Raw genomic sequence first — 24719 nt, forward strand, 5'->3', positions numbered from 1 at the left:
AATCTATTTAGCATGGAGACTTAAGTTTTCTTCTCTCCCTCATATCATTTCCTGTAGTTATTCCCAAAACTCTAATAAAGTTTTCAGTATGCCCCAGAGCCTTGTTTGAGTGGTTTTATGGATAAATAAAGGATACCCCAGAAATGAGACATGCTGACATCTCTGCATCATCACCACCATATCCAGGTGTAATTATTGAAGAAGAACAGGAGACACAGAGGTCCAAGTGATGAAGAACAGTGTAAGCAACCCAAGGTAGTTCTGAGAGCAGCTGAGGGGAGAATATGATAATGGAGAGCCAATCACACTTCAGGGACTGCCTTCCCCAAACATTTAAAGGAAAATATATCTGCAAGGGGAGACACTTCCCAAAGTTCTATCTTGAACTCTTTTCTGTTCTTGTCTTGTTCCCCTCTCTTGACATATTGTCTATTTCCATGGCCTTCTGTGAGCCTGTGGAATCATCTTCCCCCTCACTCCTAAGTTACAATCACAAGCCCATAACTTGTGTCCTGAACTCTAGTGCCGTATTCCCTACCAAGTGACTACAGGCATACTATTCACACCACAAACTCCATATGATTAAGGTTAAACTTAGTGTTTTTACTTTCCATCTACATTCCTTCTATCCACACTACCATTTCTGTCTTCACTATTTTTATTTTTGTTGGTTGCATAGTCAAGTTCCATTGCCCAGGCTTACACAGGGGTCATCTTCAAGTTCATCTCTCTTGCCATTGTCATCCATTTGCTTGAGCACATCCTGTCAATTCTTCTTTAGTAGCTATTCCTTTAGACCCCACTTTTCCATTCTTACTGCTATGATCCTAACTTGGCCCCCTTGCTTCATGCTCTGATTCTCGTGATACCCTCCTGGCTTCTAGTTTCTGTTTTTGCCTCTTCTAGGAATCTGCACATCCCTACCAGATTAACAGCTTCCTAAAATTTTTTTTACATCACTTCTCTGTTAGAACTTTTAGTGATTCCTTTTTGCCTTCCCAGCTGGTATTTAGTAACTTCTCTGGCTGGTATTAAAAATTCTCCAGTCTGGCCCCTTCTACCTTTCCAGTTTTATATCTCTCTACTCCCCTAAATGGGCCTTGCTTTCAACAAAACTGGTCATGCTGTCCCTTTTTTTTTCCCTCTCTGTCTCATTGTTTTCTCATTTTCTGGCACATTCTTTGTCTGCTTTCATCTCAGACACATCTTTCACAAGCTCTACCTTAAATGCCACCCAAGAATTGGGGCCAAAATTTCTGTCTTAGCCTTAAACCTCCATTTCACTGATTGTATATCATTATGTGTTGTAGGGATGTATGTATATGTCTTATTTCTCCAACTAAACTGAACATCTTGTGAGAGTAAAGATGTGTTTCCCATATTTTATTTCCTCCACAGACCCTATCAGAATGATAGACATATTATAATCAGCAAATGTGGAAGGAATAGCTGAATGAAAGAATATTCAAGAAGAAAATGCTAAAGAAGAGGAATTATACAATTGGGAGGAGGTTTTTCCCTGTTCTCATTGAGAATTCTGAACAAAAGGTAATTTTTAGAGCTGATATAAGCTATATGTATAAATTTACCTTTGGCTTCTTGTAGTCATTGGAGTTGGACCAAATTAGACTTGAGCATGCAGATCTAAGGAAAATAGCCAAATGGCTTTTTCTTGAACAAAATTTATTTTTCTTGCCATAGCTATGTAGGAAGATAAGATATGAACATAAAATGGGTCTAGTTTTTCAGTCAAAGATAGGCCTTTTGCAAATATTATTAAACCTGTTATTTCTAAGCCATTTGCAAGTCTGGCTTAACCTACTAGAAACTACTAGAAAACATCATTTAAATATAATTAGATTCCTTCTTCCAGATTAATGTATATAGAGTTTTCTAAAAATAAGAGTAGAAGAAAATGACATCATGAAAGCAGGGGTAAGTTCTTAGCCCTTTAATTCTACAGAAATTATACTGTTATTCTGGTCTGCTCAAATGGTTCTGTTGTGTTTACCCAACACACTGAGAGAAGAACAAAATGTCGAGTTTTAATAAGTTTTATTTGCTTTAGTTGATAGCAAGTAATTTTTAGTCTCAGAAAGCAATGTTTTGTTTTGTTTTGTTTTTTACTTAGTGCTAATCTTGATGGTGTTTTGATGTCAGTGAGTATTTGGCTAGTTGTATTGCAATTTTGCCAAATTGCTTAGAGTCTGGATGAAAAAAATCCATGAAATAGATTTTATATTAGTGACTTGATATTAAGTGAATTTGGCTGCATTATCTCTGTTTTTTTCACTTTAATCAAAACAGGGTAAGTACTGAAATACTCACATTGAAAGCTTAGCTAGAGCAAATTCTTAATAGGCCATTGTCTGTCTGTCTGTCTTTCTCTGTCACACATATATCTACTTCTGTTGCGCCCTTATATTTCTCAGAGAACAAATCTTGGTGATACCATGGAAATGCTCATTCGTCAGATGATCTGAACTTTCTGAGGTTGTAAAAAGCGTGGCTCCTGGAAGCTTCCTAATGGACTTCTTAATGGGGATTTTCAGACTGTAAAATTGAATGGCTAGGGTTGCTGACCTCTTGAGATCTATAACCTCTTCTGTCATGGTGAGAATGGACATTGTAAGAAAAGAAGAGGGATGTGGCTCTTTCAGGTAAAATCATCAATTCAATGGAGCAAAAATATGAGTATCTGTGGTGGTCATGCATTGCAGATTGCCAACGACGGGGGGTGTAATTGATCAGGGACCCCAGCTGCTCCACTCTGAAATTCATTGTCATTTTGCACCAAGATCATGCCTCCCATGGACTGCTCTCAGTCAGTGACTGAGCTGGGCACAATATCAAGGCAGGTCTGTTCCTGGGAGCCATGGGACTCCTATGGCTTTTTTCAACCTTCCTCAGACTGCATAGCAGTCCAGGAGACTTTCATCCAACCTTTCTCCCTGCTCTCCATCACTCAGAGTCAGACTGGCATCATGGTCTAGTGGCTTTCCTAGCCCTTTTCAGCTTCTTTCCTATTTTCCCTCACAAGGTGTTTCCCCTTATGTATCCTTGTACATATAATCCCATCTGTTTCTTCAGTGATCTGGATTAACACGGCATTTACTGGGTATAAAGTATTCTTCTGGGATGCATAGATAAACCTCTGTCAGAAATAGCTCACCTCCATTTCCTTGTTCATTGCTCTTGCAGAAAAGAGCTGTGGGCACCTGGGGGTGGGGTGAGTGAGTATACTTTTTCTGATACTTAGCATGAGCTCAATGAATATTTGTTGGCATCATTCATTTATTTAATCAATTGTCCCTTTAGCCAGGAAATATATACACTTAGGCATACACTTATCCTAAGAATTTCAGTGAGGTAAGAGCATCTTTAAACCTTGGTTTATTTGGGTGGTGAATGCAACTTAACTGCATGTTTTTCAAGAGTAACTACCACATGACAAAAATGGGGCTGGGCACAATAGGGATTCACAGCATGAAGTACACATTTTGACCTCTACTCTGGAAGAATATTTAATTGAATTAGGAAGACAAGGTTTATAGTAACAAAATCATACTTAACAATATAAGTATGTAATTCATTATATAATATATAATTTATAGGACTTTATAATTTAAAGTATATAAAGGATAGAGGGGTACCTAGGTGGCTCAGTCAGTTGAGTGTCTGACTTTGGCTCAGGTCATGATCTTACAGTTTGTGGGTTCGAGCGTCAAATGTGACAGCATGTTCGAGCTCCATGAGAGCATGGGGCCTGTTTGGGATTCTCTCCCTCTCTCTCTGCCTCTCCCCCACTCATGCTCTCTCTTACATGCTCTCTTTCTCTTTCTCTCTCTCTCTGTCTCTCTCAAAATAAATAAATAAACTAAAAAAATAAAAGATATAGAGACAGGAAAGTTTTTATGTTTATGGGGTCATACCCCAAATTCTCATCTGAAAAAACATATTCTATCCGGATTCTGTTTGCAAAGATTCCTTTCCACTCAGACATTTTTATTTCCATTAGTGAGTATAGACTTTATCTGATATATATAAAGATGAACTCTGTCTAGCTGGCATGCTCTGGAGGAAGTGAGCTTTTACCTTTGTATAACTTCTGGAGAAGCAACTTACACAGTAAAATATTGCAATGTCTTTTCCCACCTCTCTCCGAAACGTAAGCAAAACCCTAGCATCATGTTGGAGGCAGGCTCCAGGAAAGTACCATTAATGTAAATTAGAACTAGGAAGGTGTCTGATCAAACTTCCTTGTTTTTTAAGTGAAGAAATAGAAACATAATGAAGATAAGTGGCTTATAAGGAAGTTTTGGTTAGAAGCAGCAACCAATCTCAGTTACTTCAAACAAACAGACACATAAATAGAATTTATTATAAGGATTCAGGGGTATTCCATGGAATCCAAAGGGACAGATAAAGCTGGGCTAGAAACAAGGCTGTAGAAAGCCCTGGAGAACTCAGGAATTCTCTTTTTGCCACACTTCTTAGGTCTGCTTGGTGTTCTTGGCCCTGGCTCTCAGAGAGCGCTCACATTCACACTGCAGTTCCAGACATATAAATTGGCTGGCTCTCTTCAATCCCTAATCCAGGTTTCTGGAGGAAAGAATCTGATTGGTCCACTGTGGGTCAGTTGTCCAATTTAGCAGAATTAGCTGTTGTGTCGGCAGGGGCCTCACATAATAGAAACTTGGCTGCATGTAAGGATGGGAGATGGGAGCAAATGGTATACTGTGTGAGCTCTGCTGATACCCCAAAGACATCTGCTGTAAAGGTTGTATGCCAAGTGCATGGCAGAAGTAGGGCAGGCTAAGTGTTCTCACTCCCTAACTTCGATGATTCATCAGCCCCTTGGGCCTAGGGCAGTGTAAAATACACACCTATACTGCACACGTGCATGAAGACACACGTAAAGATGCACACACAATTACATTGTGCATATGCGCATGTGTGCACAGGCATGTGTGCATATATACATGCGTACATGCGTACATGTATACATACATATGGGGTGTTTGTCAGGTGGTGGTGAGGGCAGGAAGTCATATAATGTAATTCTCCATGTCATGGTTTACAGGCTGTTTTTTCTTTGATTTTTTAAATATTTTATTTTAATTCTAATACAGTTAATCTTTGATTTTTTTTAACCTTGAAAAATAATTTGCAATTTTATCCCTTTCAAGATAAAAACTAGAATCATAAATTTATATTTCATGATGCATGTAGCTGATTCTATGATGTTTTTTTTTAAATATATGAAATTTATTGTCAAATTGGTTTCCATACAACACCCAGTGCTCATCCCAAAAGATGCCCTCCTCAATACCCATTACCCACCCTCTCCTCCCTCCCACCCCCCATCAACCCTCAGTTTGTTCTCAGTTTTTAACAGTCTCTTATGCTTTGGCTCTCTCCCACTCTAACCTCTTTTTTTTTTTTTTTTCTTTTTTCCTCCCCCTCCCCCATGGGTTCCTGTTAAGTTTCTCAGGGTCCATATAAGAGTGAAACCATATGGTATCTGTCTTTCTCTGTATGGCTTATTTCACTTAGCATCACACTCTCCAGTTCCATCCACGTTGCTACAAAAGGCCATATTTCATTTTTTCTCATTGCCATGTAGTATTCCATTATGTATATAAACCACAATTTCTTTATCCATTCATCAGTTGATGGACATTTAGGCTCTTTCCATAATTTGGCTATTGTTGAGAGTGCTGCTATGAACATTGGGGTACAAGTGGCCCTATGCATCAGTACTCCTGTATCCCTTGGATAAATTCCTAGCAGTGCTATTGCTGGGTCATAGGGTAGGTCTATTTTTAATTTTCTGAGGAACCTCCACACTGCTTTCCAGAGCGGCTGCACCAATTTGCATTCCCACCAACAGTGCAAGAGGGTTCCCGTTTCTCCACATCTGATTCTATGATGTTTCAACAAGTCTACTATATTTCCAAAAGTCTCAAAAAATTTTTCCCTAGGTTATTGAGGCACTTTGTCCCTCCTTCAGTTTCCGGGTTTAAGACTGGTAAATATGCTGAAATCATTCGAAGGTTTAACATACCCACTTTCACCTGTCCTGTGGGACTTCTGTTATGTTGTAGGCAGGGTAAAAAAGGAAATGGAGAAGTATCAGCAATAGCAGCATTGAACGTGCTTGACCCATTGAATCTGTTTTTCCACTAAATTCTTTAAAAGGCCCTGCTAAATACCCACATTTCCTATTGAACACACTGGGATTCAGAGAGTGGAAGTGTTTCACTGAAGGTCGTACAACCAACCACCAAACAGCAGACGTGGCTTTTGAACTCCAGACTGCCTAGCTCTGTTCCCTTTGCAGTTGTCAGACACGACAAATTCTACCAGCAACCCAAAAGCGTTTCTCATATTCAGAAATGCTCTTTCAGCTTGAGCACATGTGAAGAACTCATGTAGAGTACTTGAAGCCATCTTCTCCCACAATCCTCCCTGAACCTTCTGTCTCACGGGGTCCTGGTAGGAGGAGAAGCTCTGGGGTTACTGTTTCAGTCCTCCACAGCTGTGTAATAAGTCATCCCTAAGCCTCATGGCTGAAAGTAACTATTTAGGGGCACCTGGATGGCTCAGTCTGATAAGTGTCTGAGACTTGATTTTGGCTCATGTCATGATCTCATAGTTTCATGGGTTGGAGCCCTATTTCAGGCTCCGTGCTGACCATGCACAACCTGCTTTGTATTCTTCCACTTTCTCTCTGCTCCTCCCCTGCTTGTGCTCTCTCTGTCTCTCTCAAAATAAATAAATAACCTTAAAAGAAAAGAATTATTTATCATTTCTCACAATTCTGTGTCTTGATCAAGCAGTACTGCTTCACATGGCATCTGCTGGGGCTCTGGAATGGCTAGAAGGTCCAAGATGGCCTCACTGCCGTGTGGGTGGCTGCTGGCTGCTGGAAGCTTGGTGGAGTCCTCAGTTCTCCACGTGGGTTCTCCATATGGCTGCCTGGACTTCCTCACAGTACGGAAGCTAGATTTCAAGGAAATGCAGACTGCAATGGCTAAAGGCCTTGCCTTGAAAGGCACCCAACATAACTTTCACCACATTCACTTGGCCATATTGGGTCACAGGGCCACACATTCAGGATAAGAGGATATGGACCCTAACTCTTGATGAAGGGACAGTGAAGTCTCATTGCAAAAGAACACGTAGGTCTTAAACAACCAGAAAAGAAGAACAAACAAAAACCTATGCCAACAGAAGGAACAACATAATAAAGATTAGTGTGAGCATAAATGAAACAGAGATGAAAAACACAGTTGAGATAATCAATAAAACCAAAATTAAGTTCTTTCAAAAGATCAAAAAAAAAAAAAAAGGCAAGCCTTAGCTAAACTAAGAAAAAAATAGAGAAGACACAACTAAAATCAGAAGTAAAAGTGAGGATATTATGACTGACCTTATAGAATTTAAAAAGATTAAAAGAGAATACTATATATAATTGTATGCCAACAAATTAAAAAGTTACCTAGAAACCCACAAATTGCCAAAGCTGACTCAGGAAGGAATAGAAAATTTCAACAGACTTATAACAAGTAGAGAAACTGAATCAATAATCAAAAACCTCCCAGCAAAGAAAAGCATGGAACCAGATCCCTTTACTGATGCATTCTACCAAACATTTTTAAAACTATTTAAAAAAATTTTAATTCCACTATAGTTAACATAGAGTGTTATGTTAGTTTCAAGTGTACAATATAGTGATTCAAAAATTCTGTATTACTCAATGCTCATCAAGATAAGTGTATCTGGGGGGCTTCTAGGTGGCTCAGTCAGTTAAGCATTCAACTTCGGTTTGACTTCAGTCACGATCTCATGGTTTGTGAGTTGGAGACTCGCATCAGGCTCTGTACTGACAACTCGGAGCCTGGAGCCTGCTTTGGATCCTGTATCTCCCTGTCTGTCTGCCCCTCCCCTATTCATGCTCATGCTCATGCTGTGTCTCTCTCTCTCTCTCAAAAATAAACATAAAAATTTTAATAAAAAAGTGAGTGTATTCTTAACTTCCTTCACCTGTTTCACCCATCCCCACATCTGCCACCCCTCTGATAACTATCAGTTTGTACTTTCTACTTAAGAGTCTATTTTTCATTTGTCTCTTTTTTCTTTGTTCATTTGTTTTGTCTTCTTTCTTAAATTCCACATATGAGTGAAATCATACAGTATTTATCTTACTTTGACTTATTTTGCCTAGCATTATACTCTTTAGATCTAACCATGTTGTTGCAAATGGCAAGATTTCATTCCTTTTTATGGCAGAGTAAATTTCCATTGTATGTATAGACAACATCTTCTTTATCCATTCTTCTCTGTCGGTGGACACTTCGGCTACTTCCATGATTTGGGTGTTGTAAATAATGCTGCTAATTGGTGCAAATACCCTTTGAATTAGTGTTTTTGTATTTTGGGGATACTCAGTAGTGTGATTATTGGATCATAGGGTAGTTCTATTTTCAACTTTTTGAAGAACCTCCAGACTGTTTTCCACAGTGGCTGCACCACTTTGCATTCCTCCCAACAGTGCATGAGGGTTCCTTTTTCTCCACATCCTCACTAATACCTCTTGTTTCTTGTGTTTTTGATTTTAGCCATTCTGACAGGTGTGAGGTGATATGTCATTGTGGTTTTGACTTGCCTTAACCTGATAATGTGTGATGAGTCCTTTTCATGCTTATGTTGGCCATCTGGATGTCTTCTTCAGAGAAATGTCTGTTCATGTCTTCTGCCCATTTTTAAATTGGATTATTTCTTTTTTGGTGTTGAGTTGTATAAGTACTTCATATATTTTGGATACTAACCCTTTATCAGATATGTCATTTGCAAATATCTTCTTCCATTTGATAAGCTGCCCTTTAGTTTTGTCGATTGTTTCTATGCTGTGCAGAAGTTTTTATTTTTATGTCATCCCAATAATTTATTTTTGCTTTTGTTTTAAAGATGTTGCTATGGCTGATTTCAGAGAAATTACTGCCTGTGCTCTCTTCTAGGATTTTTATGGTTTCAGGCCTCACATTTAGGTCCTTATTCAATTTTGAGTTTATTTTTGTGTATGGTGTAAGAAAATGGTCCAGTTTTATACTTTTGCATGTAGCTGTCCCATTTTCCCAACACCATTTGTTGAAGAGTCTTTTTCCCATTGCACATTCTTGCCTCTTTTGTCAAAGATTAATTGACTACATAATTGCAGGCTTATTTCTGAACTCTCTTTATTCTGCTGTGTTGATCCATATGTCTATTTTTGTGCCAGTACCATACTGTTTTGATTACCATAGCTTTGTAGTATATCTTGATATCAGGAACTGTGCTAGTTCCAGTTTTGTTTTCCTTTTTCAAGATTGCTTTGGCTATTTGGGGTCTTTTGTGGTTCCATCCAAATTTTAGGATGATTTGGTCCACTTATGTGAAAAAAGCTGGTGGTATTTTGGTAGGGATAGCATTAAATCTGTAGATTGCTTTGGGTAGTATAAACATGTTAACGATATTGGTTCTTCCAATCCATGAGCATGGACTATCTTTCCACTTCTTTGTGTCATATCCAATTTCTTTCATAGATGTTTTGTAGATTTCAGAGGTCTTAACCTCCTTGGTTAAGTTTATTCCTAGATACTTTATTATTTTTGGTGCAGTTGTAAATGGTATTGTTTTCTTAATTTCTCTTTCTGCTGCTTCGTTGTTAGTGTATACAAATGCAACAGACTTCTTCTGTACATTGCTTTTGTGTCCTATGACTTTATTGAATTCATTTATCTGTTCTAGTAGTTTTTTGGTGGGCTTTTTAGAATTTTCTCCATATAGTATCATGTCATCTGCAAATAGGGAAAGTGTTCCTTCTTCCTTGCCAATCTGGATGCCTTTTATTCCTTTTGTTGTGTGATTGCTGTGGGTAGGCCTTCCAGTACTATGTTGAATAAAAGAGGGAAGACTGGATATCCTTGTCTTGTTCCTGGCCTTAGGGGAAAAGCTCTGTTTTTCCTCATTGAGTATGATGTTCACTGAGGATTTTTCATATATGGCCTTTATTATGTTCAGGTGTGTTCCCTCTAGACCTGCTTTGTTGAGGGTTTTTATCATGAATGGATCTTGTACTTTGTCAAATGCCTTTTCTGCATCAATTGAAATGATCATATGGTTCTTATCCTTTCTCTTACTGATGTGATGTATCATGTTGATTAATTTGCAAATGTTGAACTACCCTTCATCCTGGGAATAAATCCCACTTGATCATGGTGAATGATCAGTTTGCTAGTATTTTGTTGAGGATTTTTGCATCTATGTTAATTAGTGATATTGGCCTGTAGTTCTCTTTCTTGTGTGCTGTTCTTATCTGGTGTCAAGGTAATGTTGGCTTCATAGAATGAATTTGGAAGTTTTCCTTCCTCTTCTATTAATTGGAATAGTTTGAGAAGAATATGTATTAACTCTTCTTTAAATGTTTGGTAGAATTCCCCTGTGAAGCCTTCTGGTCCTGGACTTTTGTTTGTTGGGAGTTTTTTGATTACTGATTCAATTTCATTGCTGGTAATCAGTCTGTTCAAATTTTCTATTTCTTCCTGTCAGTTTTGGGAGGCTGTATGATTCCAGCCAAGGGCATGTGGCAGGAGGATATAGGGTTGGGACATGCAGTGTTAGCAAGGATTGCACAGGTCTGCTATGAGAAAGGATCTGGAGCCAAGGCCTGGCTGGAGGGGCCATGTCCTCAGGAAAATGTGGGGGCCAGTTGCACAGTGTTAGCAAGTTATTTAGAGAGCATTGGCACTGCACTGGTCCCCGCAGGTGTCCTTGTGTCTACGCTGGGGGACAGGGAAAGGAAATGGCACCTGTCTGCTCCTTTGTTCCTGAAGAAGGCTCCCAAGGATTCCTGCCCCTCCATGCTCTGAGATTAATAAACAAATCTACCTCCTGCATATGCCAGGCATTTTTTAAATGCTACTTCTATGCTATATTTCAGCAGAGCTGTTTGTTGTACAGTCTCTTTAAGGGTGGGCACTGAGTTTCCTATCACCTTCCTGGTTCTCCCAGGGCTGAGCTTGCTGAGTTTTAAAGTTCCAGGTGTTGATTGTAATAATTTGGGAAATTCAGGCCCTCTGGTTTTCATGCAGGTTCCTTTTGCCTGGGGTACTTAGTGTGAGGATCTGGCTTTCTTTCCTCTGCATGCCTGAGGCGTCCTTCCCTCCTGTGGACAGTCCCGTGGGTCTGTTTAGCTCTCAACCACATCTTTGCCCTTCCTACCCTCTTTGATGTGGCCTTTTCTCTACATTTAGCTGTGAAGAGTCTGTTCTGCCAGGCTTCAGGTCATTTTCTGAGTTATTTACAGTGATGTGGGTACTATTTAGTTGTATCTATGGGTGAGGTGAACTTAGGGTCTTCCTGTTTTGCCATCTTCCCTGAAAGTTCTCTAAATTTCACCATTTTAAAGGGAATTGAACACCAATTCTACTCAAACTCTTCCAAAATTTTAGAAGAAAAGGAAACACATTTTAATACATTCTGAAGCCAGAATTATTCTGATGCCAAAGCCAGACAAAGATACTGTAAGAAAACCTATAGACCAACATTCCTTAGGAATTCAGAATAAGCAAATAAAAAATTCAGAATAAGCAAATCAATAGAGATTGGAAAATTAGACATTACCAGGCATGTGTTTGGGGATGGTGGTGGTAAGGAGTAATTACTTAATGAGTATGGCATATTTTTATGGGATAATGAAAAATTTTTGAAGCTAGCTGGAACTAGTTTTTACAACGTTGTGAATATCATACATACCACTGAATTGTATACTTTTTTAAAAAAGTTTATTTATTTTAAGAGGGGGAGGTAGGGACAGAGAGAGAGGGAGAGAAAGAATGCCTAGCAGTCTCCTGTCCACGCAGAGGCTGACACATGGCTTAAACTCACAAACCGTGAGATCATGACTTGAGCCGATATCAAGAGTTGGTCGCTTAACTGACTGAGCCACTCAGGCGCCCCTGAATTGTATACTTAAAAATAGTTAATTATATGTTATTGAATTTCACCTTAGTAAAAATATAAGAACATGTAGGATAGTAGGTAATTGTCGTGGCTATTTTCAGAACACACACACACACACACACACACACGATTAATATAGATAATCTGCGATTAGGTAAACTCTCAGATAATCATGGGTAGATTACTTTTAAGGACTGACAGCTTTATTTAGGGAGCTCAGCTGCCCAAATATTTTCCTGAGACTAAAGATGGTATTCTGAGCTTGTTCTCTTCCCTCCTGTCATGATGTAGGCCTAGCTGAATTCCAGTAGTACAGATCCTCATCCAGGAGGCAAGTCTATTTAGAGGACTGAGACTGGTGGCTCTCTAGTAGATGTGTTCAATGTGGGTGACAACAGTCTCATGTTGGATTTTATATGGCATTGCTCCCCTAAGATCTCTTCTTCCTTTTAAAGTTAGGAGACTTTATTTTATAGGAAATTGTCACTAAGATGTGACAAACTGAGTCTGCCACAGAAATGCAAGCACCTGCAAGAGATGAATTCTTTGGGAAGAAGAACTTAGCTTCCCCTGGAGATCATAAACCTCAGCCAGCTGCTCCAGTTCTTCCCAAGATGTTTTATTAGAGAAATGGCATGAGCTGGAGATGGCTTATACAAATGTCATAAACCGTTCATTTACAAATTTGAGATTGGCCCTTTTGTCCATGAAACATAAAGTTTGCTATGTCTACCAGATTGCAATGAATAATTATCCTCAAGAGCTGAGCTCTACAGGTAAAATAACTTCTTTATTTGAGACAGTTCCCCAGATACTGATGTTTGGTGTGGACCCAGTACATCTTCCAGGATCTGGATGGCCCGTGGGACTCTGAGCCTTATTTTGTACTGAGGACCTTCTCCTGAATCAATCAGTCTCCAGCTGTAATTAATTCCTTTATGCCTAGACACACCCTTCGTCATTCTCTCCCTTTTCTTCTTGTCTTTGTCCTAAGCAACTTTACAAAAGGAAAAAACAGGAAATGCTAAACTGTTTACATTGGTCCCAAAATTATTTCAGCCAGAAACAGTTTTGCATGGTTGTCATATGTGTCAATATTATTTTGTTCTACTTTTCTCACTATTTGACTCACAAATTTTTTATCAGAACATTTATTTAATCTAAGTAGATAGAGGGGTATGACAAGGCAGCTTTTCCCCAAGGTTATCCCATGGACATTAAAAGGGATATCTAAGAAAATAGAAATCTGGGATCAGCTTAGTTTCTGAGACACTGGATTAAACCAAGTTTAACATGCTTTTTTAGCCATAAGATTTCCTAGAATATTCAATGTGTGGTATAAGTTTTAAAAGTGGGGATTTGAAATATTCCCCAAGTTTATTTAATCAAGATACCTTTCTTTGTGAGGCATTAGTAACAAGACTACCTTTGAAGAATAGTAGTTTACAAAGATTTTTGTCACATACTCCCTAAAAGAATTTCAAAAATGTTTGCTCCATTACATATTTTTAGTTGACATTTAAAATTTTCACATAAATTTAAATAGTTGCATTGATGCAAATATTTGAATATCAAAAATAAAACATATCAATCTTGAATAGTTTATAATGGAATTGCAAAGCTATAACAATTTGATACTCACCAACATCCATTAAAAAAATTAATTGAGGGGGTGCCTGGGTGGTGCAGTCGGTTAAGCGTCCGACTTCAGCCAGATCACGATCTCGCGGTCTGTGAGTCCAAGCCCCGCGTCAGGCTCTGGGCTGATGGCTCAGAGCTTGGAGCCTGTTTCCAATTCTGTGTCTCCCTCTCTCTCTGCCCCTCCCCCGTTCATGCTCTGTCTCTCTCTGTCCCAAAAATAAATAAACGTTTTAAAAAAAAATTAAAAAAAAAAATTAATTGAGGTAGTTTTTTCTTCTTGAATCTGTATTTCCAATTCTCTTTCTCCACAGCTTTTTGTCTGCAGACTATATTGTTATGCTTGAAAGTGCCTTTTGGGTTATCCCACCGTACAAAACAAATGTACAGAAACTGAAATTTTACATTTCAGTATAATCATAATACTTTATGCATTAATTTTTCTTACAGTTTAACTTTTCATTATAATTATTCTTTTAGAACATGATTGATCAAAACAACATAAATATATATCAACTCCAATACAAAATTAAACGTGAAAGGCAGAATTTTTTGGAAGTAAATCTCTAAGTTAAATACATCATGATCAAGTGTTTCTTATGCATTTAATGAAAGATAAACAATGCCAAGAGCTGGCATGTTGTTTCTTTTTTGCTATTAGGTTAAAAAGGTTATAATTTTATAAAATAAAGTTGAAGATCCATGTAATTTATTACTGCAATTAAAATAAAATTAAATAAATAAATAAAGATTTCAGGTGATGAAGTAGCATGCCCACCTTTCTCAAGTGGTAATACACTTTTGAGAACTCAGGCCAGATCTCAGCCTTGTATGTATCCAGTATAGGAAAGGATATATACACATATTGAGGGTCATGTAATACATTCCTGTGAAACTTCCAGAGTAGCCTTGGGATATCTTTGCCCACCCACGGGAATCCTCAAACCCCAGTTGAAGGCTTGTGTTATAGAACACAGTGAAGGAGACTTGTTCCACTGCTCATATGTGCTCTTGGTCAGCCCCATAACCCAAGGCTCATGGTTAGGTGCATAGAGCCTCCTCCCACACCTCATCTTCCATCTCATCCCCTTGGCAAATATTGCTAATTGATCAGGTTTTCCTTCCAAGGAGGCCAAATACTGCCTCAGGCCTTTTCAGTTTAGAACTCTAAGACATACTACTAAGAGAAGTGGAGCATAAGATGAAAAACTATTCAGGGGCTGTTGGTTAAGCATCTGCTTTCAGCTTAGGTCATGATCTCCCAGTTCCTGAGTTCTAGCCGCACATCGGGCTCTCTGCTGTCAGCATGGAACCCACTTTGGATCCTCTGTTTCCGTCTCTCTGCCCCTCTCCCACTCTTGTGCATGTGCTCTCCCTCTCTCTCTCTCTCTCAAAAATAAATAAACATTAAAAAAAAAGAAAATTATTCACCATCCTGAATTTAAACTCCTGAGTGTCATTCATCTATAAAATAATGGGATATGTCCATATGCTTTTAGGTTAAGGTGCCATAATTTATTTAACCAATTCCCTACTCTCAAGCATCTGAAATGATTCCTATTTTTTTACAATTGTAGGTATATAATTTATATGTGGCATAATTCCCAAAGTAGAGCATTGGGTTATAAGAAGTCATAAAACAAATTTGTAACTTTTATTATACATATTGCCTTATTGTTTCCCTAAAGATCCAACCAATTTAATTGAGTCTGACCAAGCTGAATATTTACATTCTTATTTACTTGTGAGCTTTATAGGTACCTCATGCTCTCATAAAATTTTATGAGAAAATTTTACATTTACATTTCTCAAATTGCTTCTATGTGTTGATTCATTGTATTTGCTTATGTGTAAACTGTCGGCTTTGATGCCATATCAGATAGAATCTAGGTATTGATTGGTCATATTTGCATTCATTCTGTCTGTCCCTTGGAAGCATTTTATCAGTGTTGTTTGCCCTTCCCTCTCCACACAGATTGTTGGCTTGCCCTCGGAGCACGGAGGTGAGGGGTCCAGCCATCAAAGGGGAAGCTGCCAGGGCACAGTCATTCCGTCCTTGAGTCTCTTTGAAGTTGAAACAGAAAGATTTTAGTGCTTACTTAGTCCTAGATTAGTGCTTTCAGTGCTATCTGTAAGCAGAGTTAATTTCTGCCCTTTGGGTTTTATCAGAGCTCTTTCTAGGCACCTACTGATGCCATGTTCCAAGTTTGAGAGCTTTCTTTCTCACTAGTGAAGAGGAATCTTACACAAATTCTCAGCACCTGGGAGTTCTAATCCTCAGAATTTTGTAATGTCTTCCCATTCATCCAATTCAATACTCCTTGCCTGGACTCAGAAGTAAGAATATATATATACCCTATAACTCCTCTAAGCCAAAATCCAACCATTATCCCATTAACACTTATACCTTGTTCTTCACACCTGCAGCCCAAGCTTTTAGCTCAAACTTGGACTATGCTAGTCCTTTTCTCTTGGGCTCCATCCTGGATAACAGGAACTGGAGAAATCAGAAAAGGAAGTTGGTTTTCTGTGTCTGGAAATGGAGTTACCACTTGTTTGTGGTCAGTGGATAAAACTAAATAGTGGCAGCCTCCCCCAAATGAGGAGTGCCTCAAGAACCATGGAAAAGTCACATGCATTGCTAGAAAGAGTCTCTTTCTGAGTGGATGTTAAGGTAATTACCCTTTTGGGTAGATGTGAAGGTAAAGATAGCTTCTCTGTTACCACTGGTAATGACTACCAATCTCCTTTTCCCATGACAAGCTTCCTACTCCATGTTATTAGCTCAGGAGTTGTTCGAAGAGGTAAAAAATCCATTTATGTAAGGCAAGATGCATCAGATGGCTTCTGAACTCAGTGTTCCTTCAGAGCATTTCAAAGTTGATCGCAAACTAATACAACCCATGGAAGAAAGCTAAGTGCTAATGATCAGTGAAAAACCAAATAAATGAAAAGTTGAAGTGGAGAAGATATCTGCCTATCCCAAAATAGAAGTGTTATGTGGGGTGGGGGAAGGAAATCACTCAAAACTTCTCTTAATTAGTGCAAATTAAGATGTTGCAAATATGTGACTTGATTTGTATTTGATTAAACTCTGTCTCTGATAAATATGTTGATGTAATTCTCTGCTTCAGGTTTAGAATTTTCTGGTTTTATTATTATTTTACAGATCTTAGTGTGAAAATAGAAAAAGAAAAATCAAGGCATTTTATAATACTTGGGCTGTCTTTTGCAGTGGCCATTAAAAGGCAATGTAAGCCCACATTCCACATTGAGGCCCTTTCTTTTCCACTGAGGAATGCAGTTCTTTGTGTTACACTAGCTCACTCTGTGAGGGGAAGCCCACAAAGGTCATCATTATCAAAACAGTGAGGATACTGACCCTCTTCAGGACATTTGGAAAACAATTCCTATTGATAAGATCATTTCATTCCCATTTCACAAACAGTGAAACCTTCTGTGGCCCTCAAGGGCTTCCTCTAGGAATAGAGGTAGATGTGAGCTCAACAGAAATATGCAATTGAGCCCCTGGGAACCTCACCAAGTGACTGTCAGCCAAGGTTGGGTTGGGGGTTCCAGTCTCTGGAACTCTGAACATTTAGGAAGGTAGAGAGCCTTCTGCTTTCTGTATATCAAGTCCTTGGCTCCCCTCATTTAGTCTCATTTATTGCTGTATTAGGATTCTCCAGAGAGACAGAACCAATAGGAGGAATAGATAGATAGATAGATAGATAGATAGATAAGGAATTAGCCTACCCAATTATGGAGGCTGACAAGGTCCAAGATCTTCAGGGTGAGTTGGCAAGCTGGATACCCAGGAAAACTAATGGTTTATGTCTAGTCTGAGATCCAAAGCCTGTGAACTAGGAGAACCAATGGGGTCAGTTCCAGTCCAAAGGCTGGCAAGCTCAAGACCCAGGAAGAGCTCATATTTCGGTTCAAGTCTAAGACCAGAAAAAGCCAGTGTCTCAGTTCAAAGGCACTCAGGCAGAAGAATTCTATCTTACTTGGGGTAGGGTCAGCCTTTTGTTCTATTCAAGTCTTTGCCTGATTGGATGAGGCTCACCCGTATTGGGAGGCAATCTGTTTTACTCAGTCTATTGATTTAAATGCTAATCTCATCCAGAAACATCCTCACAAATACACCCAGAATAATCTTTGACCAAACATCTGGGCACCATGTGGCCCAGTCAAGTTGGCATGTACAAGTGATCATTACAGTCGCCGATGTACAGACAACCCTGGCTCAGGAGATTTAAGAAACTTGCCGTAGAGAGCAAGTTGGAGTCACTCATGTCAAGCAGTGACTCATGTCAAACAGTGACCTAAGCAGCCAAGGGCATTGTAGCTAAGACCAGATATTGCCAAAACCATCACAGGCTGACAACACCCAGAACTGATAACCAGCAGAACCACAGGAGACCTGCAAAGGCCCAAGACTGATTAAGTACCTTTAAAAAGGAAAGACTTTTGCAGCAAACTGTCAGACTCTCCAGATGCTGACCCTTTCACATCTGACCACATCAAAAAGGCAACTGCTGCCAAAGGCTCTGCCTGACTGATCTCTGAACATAACAGATTCTCCACTGCTTGAACATAAGAAGTAGTAAGTGCTGAGAGTTGACCCAGACCGGACAGAGTCTTCAACTCAGCTGTGTGCTCACAGACTGACTTTGCATTTGGTTTGTTAACTTCTTGCTTCTTGTTGTATCTTGCTTGTAGTGTGACTTGGCATTGTGCCTCACTTTGTGTGACGTGTATGAAGTCAAGTTCAATGCATAGTGAAATGTCATTGAGTTTGGAATCCTGAAACTGCTTAACAATTGGGTTAACCTTGCTTTACAGATGAATAAAGCTGACATCATGGAAAGACACAACTCCAAAGGGCACTGTGCCTGCCCCTCAGAGATTCTTTCCATACTGCTGTGCGATGGGAAATACACCCATTTCTCCTCTGCTATGAAGTGGGCAGTTTAGGGGAAAACGTGAGTGTAGTGATAGCATCTTTTTCTCTAGATGACAAAGGGGGTTCAAGTGGAAGGAAGAATGGACTCTAAACCTTGAGGGCACCTTCTGCAGTGGGAAAAAGATGTGCTCAGTAGCTTCCTCTGGTGGCTCTGTTAGCTCTTCCCACTGCAAGGCTTTGCTAAGGAAAGATGAAGGCAGACGTGACCATTGTGTGTTCCTGAGGCCCAGAATCATTGAAAGGAGGGGCCTAACCTGCTCTCAAAGCAGAAATTTGCCTATTGCGGTATTGCTTGGAAGCTTGGCGATTTAGCTTTGTATTGCATTATTTAAAAAATTGTTTTAATGTTTATTTATTTTTTGAGAGAGATAGAGACAGGATGCGAGTGGGTTAGGGGCAGAGAGAGAGGGAGACACAGGATCCAAAGCAGACTCCAGGCTCCAAGCTGTCAGCACAGAGCCCGACACGGGGCTCAAACTCACGAGCTGTGAGATCATGACCTGAGCCAAAGTCGGACTGTCAACCGACTGAACCACCCAGGTGCCCCTGCATTGCATTATTTTAATAATCATACCAAAAAATTAGCCAGCAGATGTCTGGAAGCAGTGTGACAGAGGATACAGACATTACAGCCCTTTGTGAGTGGAGCTGGCTCCACCTGCTCCAAGTGCTTCCTAGCCCTGCAATTGAAAGCAAAGAGGTTCAATTTTGAGTTCCAGGTTCTCTTTGTGAGATCAGTGTGGAGGTGATATTTCTTTACAAACCAGAAAGATAATAAGAGATCCTTTTATTTTAAATGTTTAATTAAAACTCTGAAAGAAAGAAATGCTCATCTTTAAGGAGAAATACGCCATGAGAATAAAAGTCTTTATTCCTCTCTGCTGTTTAAGAGTTTAAAAGGCTAGTAAAGAGGGCTCTTCTTTTTATGTTTTCCTTCTCTTTAGCATCCCCTTGTTAACTCATCCACCTTCTTTCTAGAACTCTTCACACAGGCCAGCCCCAGTCCCATTTCCTAGTTGTGTGGCAAGAGAGGAAATGGAAATGAGTTATGCACATGTAAGGTACTTGCTATCAGGCACAGCATGATTGCATAGGACTAACAAGAGAGGAGTGGTTTCGGGTGAGGAGATGTTAGTAGCAGAATTGGAAGTGCCAGGGTGTTATGCAAATGGAGGAATTCATTTCACCTTCCCTTCCAAAGAGGAAACGACCCACCCTGCCACCCACTCAGAATAGCACTTCAAGTAAAAATGTGGAACACTTCAAAAGAGAGAACTCCGGTCCTCCATGGCCACAGCCGGGAGCCAGCAGAGGACTTTAGAAGGAAGCAAAATTTTGTAGAAATAAACCAATAGGGGATTTACTTCTTATGGACAACACTGATTGTACACAAGCAAGTGTCAAAGGTGGTAATGAGGGCTTGAAGACAGGACTGAATAGCCCAGGGCCCAGTAGACAGCAGGAGATAAGAGTACAAGGCCAGCAGATGCACAGCCTGAAGAGGGTCTGAGCTGAACCAGTACTAGACTCTCAGTCACTGGGGGAACTTGAGGTTAAGAGCCAAGTGCCTTGAGAGGCATTGACGGGCTGTTGGTAAATTTTTCAGGTGTTTGAGAGAAGTGATGAGTAAGACCAGGGGGGAGGAGGAAATATACCACATAGAGCCTCCGAGTAGCCAGGTGGGAACGAGTTCCCCATGGAATCATGGGCAGCAAGTTTGGGGTAGCCCAGCTGTAGGAGAACAAAGCAGAGCTCTGGAACTATGGGATCAGGGCATAGGCTGGGATGTATAGGTCTCACGGATAGGTATGAGCTACATATTGAGTGAGGATGGGGCAAAAAGGCCTTAGCAGTCCAACTGTGCAAGGATAGGGAATTAACAAGTTTGTTATTGAAGACATGATCAAGAAGGAAAAAATATGGAAGTAAATCTGATCTAAGAAGGGGTGCATTCTCTTCTGTCATTTATGTCTCTGGCTGGTGTAGTAGCCTTGAGGTGATGTCAAGGGGAGCAGAGACCCAAGATTTATGCTGATTGGGAGCATCTTAGAGCAAATGTGCGTGTGTTTGAGGGGAGGGTGGATAGACAGTGATGTTAATCACCAGGTGAGCTGGGCTTGGGCAAAAGGCTGTGTGAGGGAAACCATGGCATGGGAGAGGGAAGGCTAGTGTTGAAGGCCCCACAAAGTCAGGCTGAAATGTCAGGCTTCACTATTGAAGTAAGACCCACCAAAGGATTTAAGTTCATTGGTGTTCTTCCCATGTTTACATCATTTCTTCTCATGTAACTGCTAAAGTCTCTTGGATCTGAGACAGATGGTCAAATTGCTACCATTTGAATGACAGTGGGAGCCAAAGCAAAGCCTACTTTTTAATGGGAATGTGGGGTACAAAGACGTGGAGTTTGTGGGGCCAAGAGATACATCCGTCCATTCATTTGTTCATTCATTCATTTACTCATCCATTTATTTATTCACTTACTCCGCATATATTATTATAAACTAGGTTCCACCAATTGGGTGATTTTCCCACTTTGCTGATTGAGGGAATTAACATGAACTATAAACTTAGATACATTTCCTTTCCTCTTCAACACAGCAGCCAGCAGGAAGGAGGGGATGAAGATGGGGTAGAGATAGGCAAAAAAATAGATGAGCCAGGTAAAACTGAAGGGGTGCCATTATGAGGTTTCCCCGATATCTCCCTCAGCTTTATAATCTGGCTCCACCTCTGTTTCCAGCCCCCATGCCCAGATACCTCCCTGATGCCTCATGCTCTAGCCAGCCCTGACCACCAACTGAACATGTCCACATCTCTATGTGAACTAAGCATAAAATCACCACATTTATTGAGAGCTTTTAATGTGCAGAGAACTAAGCTAGTTGCTTGATGTTCAAGATCACATTTATCCTCCCATGCACCTCATACAGATGAGGAAATTGAGGTTTAGAGAAGTAACAAGCCCAAAGTTACTCTGTCCACAGAAGAAAATTTGCTTTCACAGGAAGTCAACCAAAATGAGTATGAGTTTGTATTAGTTTCCTCGGGCTGCCGTAACAAAGCACTGCAAACCAGGTGGCTTAGAACAACAAATTTATTGTTTCACAGTTCTGGAGGCCAGAAGTCTGAGGTCAAGGTGTGGGCAGGGTGATATTCCCTCTGAAGAAATTAGGGAAGTATTTGTTCCAGGCCTTTTTCCCAGCTTCTGCTAGTTCCTTGACTTGTGGCAGTCTAACTCCAATCTTCATATGGCCTTCTCCCTGTCAAAATTTCTCCTTTTTATAATGACACAAGTCATATTGAATTTGGGTCTAGCATATTCCACTATGACCTTATCTTAACTAGTTACATCTGCAAAGACACTGTTTCTGAATAGGTCACATTCTGAGGCTACTGGGAGTACTTCAACATATGAATTTATGGGGGGATACAATTCAACCTGTAAGAGAGTTACTAAGTAGGATGAGTCTCAACTGTTTTGTGACCTAGTTCTCTACTGTTGCAACAATACCACACACAATTTACTCCTACCTGTGTATGGAGAGGAGTGGGGCAAGTGGGGAGTGAAGGGGGTAATGGGAAGCCTTGATAACTTCTCCCTCCTACTTCTAGGCCTTGCACATAATCAGGCTGTGTCCATTCTTCCTAAAGGGGGTATGGGTACTCCCTCTTGTTAGGACCCACATGCCCTCTGTGTATACGGGTAGCTTTTCCTTCTTTAGGGGCAAACACCAATGAGGTGCTTCATGCCCAGTTCGAAGATATAATGGTGTAGAATGCCATCTATGGTATTCCCTCTGTGGCCTCTTTCTTCCCACTACAAGTCCACTGAAGGTCATTCAGGCCTTTAGTCAACACACATAGATGCATTTCCTGCTGTATGCAAGGCATGGGAGCACACACATCAGGGCCTCAGGGAACATGCAGTCTTGTGGGACAGGAGCCATAAGACCAGGCAGAAGGCTTATTAACAAAAGATAACGGACAAAATACTGATGTTTTTCTTCTCTCTTGGACTATTGGGGAAGGCTTTTAAGAGATGTGCATTAGCTGGACTTTGAGGGAAAGCAGTAATGCTGAGAAGGGTGGGATTGCACAGACTCTCAGGAATAGAAACAGTGTGGGAAGAGGCAAAGCCCAGACCATGCATTATTCAGTTTAGGTAGAGGCTATTTCAAGTGGAAAAATGGGGCAACAATTTTGGACAGGTGGATTGATTAAAGGGTCTTAAATGACAGGGTAAAGAATGTGGACTTTAAAGTCTCTTTGAAAACATTTCCTTCCTCATTTGTTTTTCTTTTCCTCTTCCTAAGGCAAATGTGACCTTTGTGGTATGCAGAATGTGGGTCCCAAAGATATTCCACACCCTCATTGCCAATACCTGTGAATATGTTACCTGATGTGATGAAGGGGATTTTGCAGCTATGATAAAGGCCTTAAGATGGAAAGACTTTCTTGGATTAATGAGATGGCCCAATCTAACCACATGAATCCTTAAAGTCAGAGAACAGTTCTGGCTGCAGAGAACTAGGGAAATGCCAGCATGGGAAGGACTTGGCTTTGCAGATGAGGGAAGGGCCACTGGATGCTGGAAAAGGCAAGGAATGGATTTTCCCCTGGAACCTACAGAAAGGAACACAGCCCCACTGATGCCTTTGTTTTGGCCCAGTGAGACCCATGTGGGACTTCTGACATTCAGAACTGTAGGATAATAAATTTATGTTGTTGTTTTAAGCCACTACATTTGTGTTAACTTGTTACAGCAGCAGGCAGGAAACTAATACAATCATCTAGAACACCTCTGAGAGTTGAGAGGCAGGTGGGGCTGCTGGGACCTTGCAGAGCACCTGATTTCAACCCACTAGGTAACTTTTTTTTTTTAAGTTTATTTATTTATTTTGAGAGAGAGAAAGAGAGAGAGAGAGGGCATGCCTGAGCAGGAGAGAGGGAGAGAGAGAATCCCAAGTAGGGTCCATGTTGTCAGTGCAGAGCTCAACGTGGAGCTCGATCCCACAAACATTGAGATCATGCCTGAGCTGAGAGCAGAGTCAGACACTTAACTGACTATGTCAGCTTAATTTCTGACTGAGGAAACTCACGTGCAGCTCATCCAGCCCAATTCTTGTTCCACTGCTCTGCAATTCCTTCTTCACACTCTACCCTCCGCTGGTAGCTGGTGGTAGTGGTGGGGCGGGGAGGCATTTTCATTGGCACCAGGCCTAATCTGGGACTGTTTTCAGCAGGAATTAGCAACCATACAGCAGTGCATCAGTTTCCCAACTTCCATGGTATCAAGTTAAAATGTAGCCATTTATAGCTTCTCTATGGAAGCCACCTCTGTGCATTGCTTCCTATGTCCTAAAAATAAGAGAATGGAATAGTTTTACAAAACAAAAAGACTAAAGAAAAAAGAGAGAGAGACACCCCCCACCCCATACAGATTCTCATAAAAATCAAACAAAGGGATGAAGATGGGGAAGCCAAGGACATATTGAACTTCAGGCCTGCCGCCTGATAGCCTTTAGAGGCAGGGCACAAAGGTCACTTTCTTTTCCTGGATTCTATATATAGCATGTCAGTTAGACCAGCCTTTTCTCCAGAGGCCAGCTCTACTCCACAGATTTCCACCTGCAGGAATTTTGGGAGGAGGGGGAGCTGCTCTGGTTTGTACCTTCCTTCTTCATATTTGGTGCTATTAACTAGCTCTGAAGTCATTGTTCTTTTTACAGAGATTGTTAGATGAAGTAGATAATAAGAAAAAATATTGCTTTCACAGCTGGCATAGTTCCAATAGAGACAGCAATTCCTTTTAAGAAATGCTGTAAGGGCTCCGTGTGTATTTACAAACATGTTATAGCCCAGTTGCCAACCCTTAATTGACAATAAGATCATGAATAGTTGCTAGCTAACCCGGATGTTTACTGATGGCCAGCAGAGACAGAAACATCTTCTTGAGATGGCTGATGTTTGCCACAGGGTGCCAGAAGTTACTGGCAACCCCAGCTTCTCTTATTCTTTCCTCTGAATAGCTAAACCTCCTGTGGCTGCGGTTTCCCTTTTCTGTAACCGATTGCTTCCATTTTACTGCTCACACCAGTGTGTTAGACAT

General features: G+C 40.4%; 1 protein-coding gene across 9 annotated transcripts in view; it reads left to right on the plus strand.

The window, feature by feature from the left end:
- Positions 1-24719, plus strand: part of RFX8 (regulatory factor X8) — a 262472-nt gene that overhangs the window by 93372 nt on the left and 144381 nt on the right. For 8 of the 9 annotated variants that reach the window (XM_045054051.1, XM_045054050.1, XM_045054053.1 and 5 more), the window contains one exon: positions 1399-1548. The exons of the other annotated variant lie outside the window; for it this stretch is intronic. Coding sequence is in view for 3 of the 8 variants with exons in the window: in XM_045054053.1 (XP_044909988.1) it covers positions 1477-1548 (72 nt within the window). In the remaining 5 variants the exon portion in view is untranslated. The remainder of the gene's footprint in view (positions 1-1398; positions 1549-24719) is intronic. 9 annotated transcript variants of the gene reach the window in all.

Source organism: Felis catus, chromosome A3, assembly GCF_018350175.1.
Source record: "Felis catus isolate Fca126 chromosome A3, F.catus_Fca126_mat1.0, whole genome shotgun sequence".
Classification (NCBI taxonomy): domain Eukaryota; kingdom Metazoa; phylum Chordata; class Mammalia; order Carnivora; family Felidae; genus Felis; species Felis catus.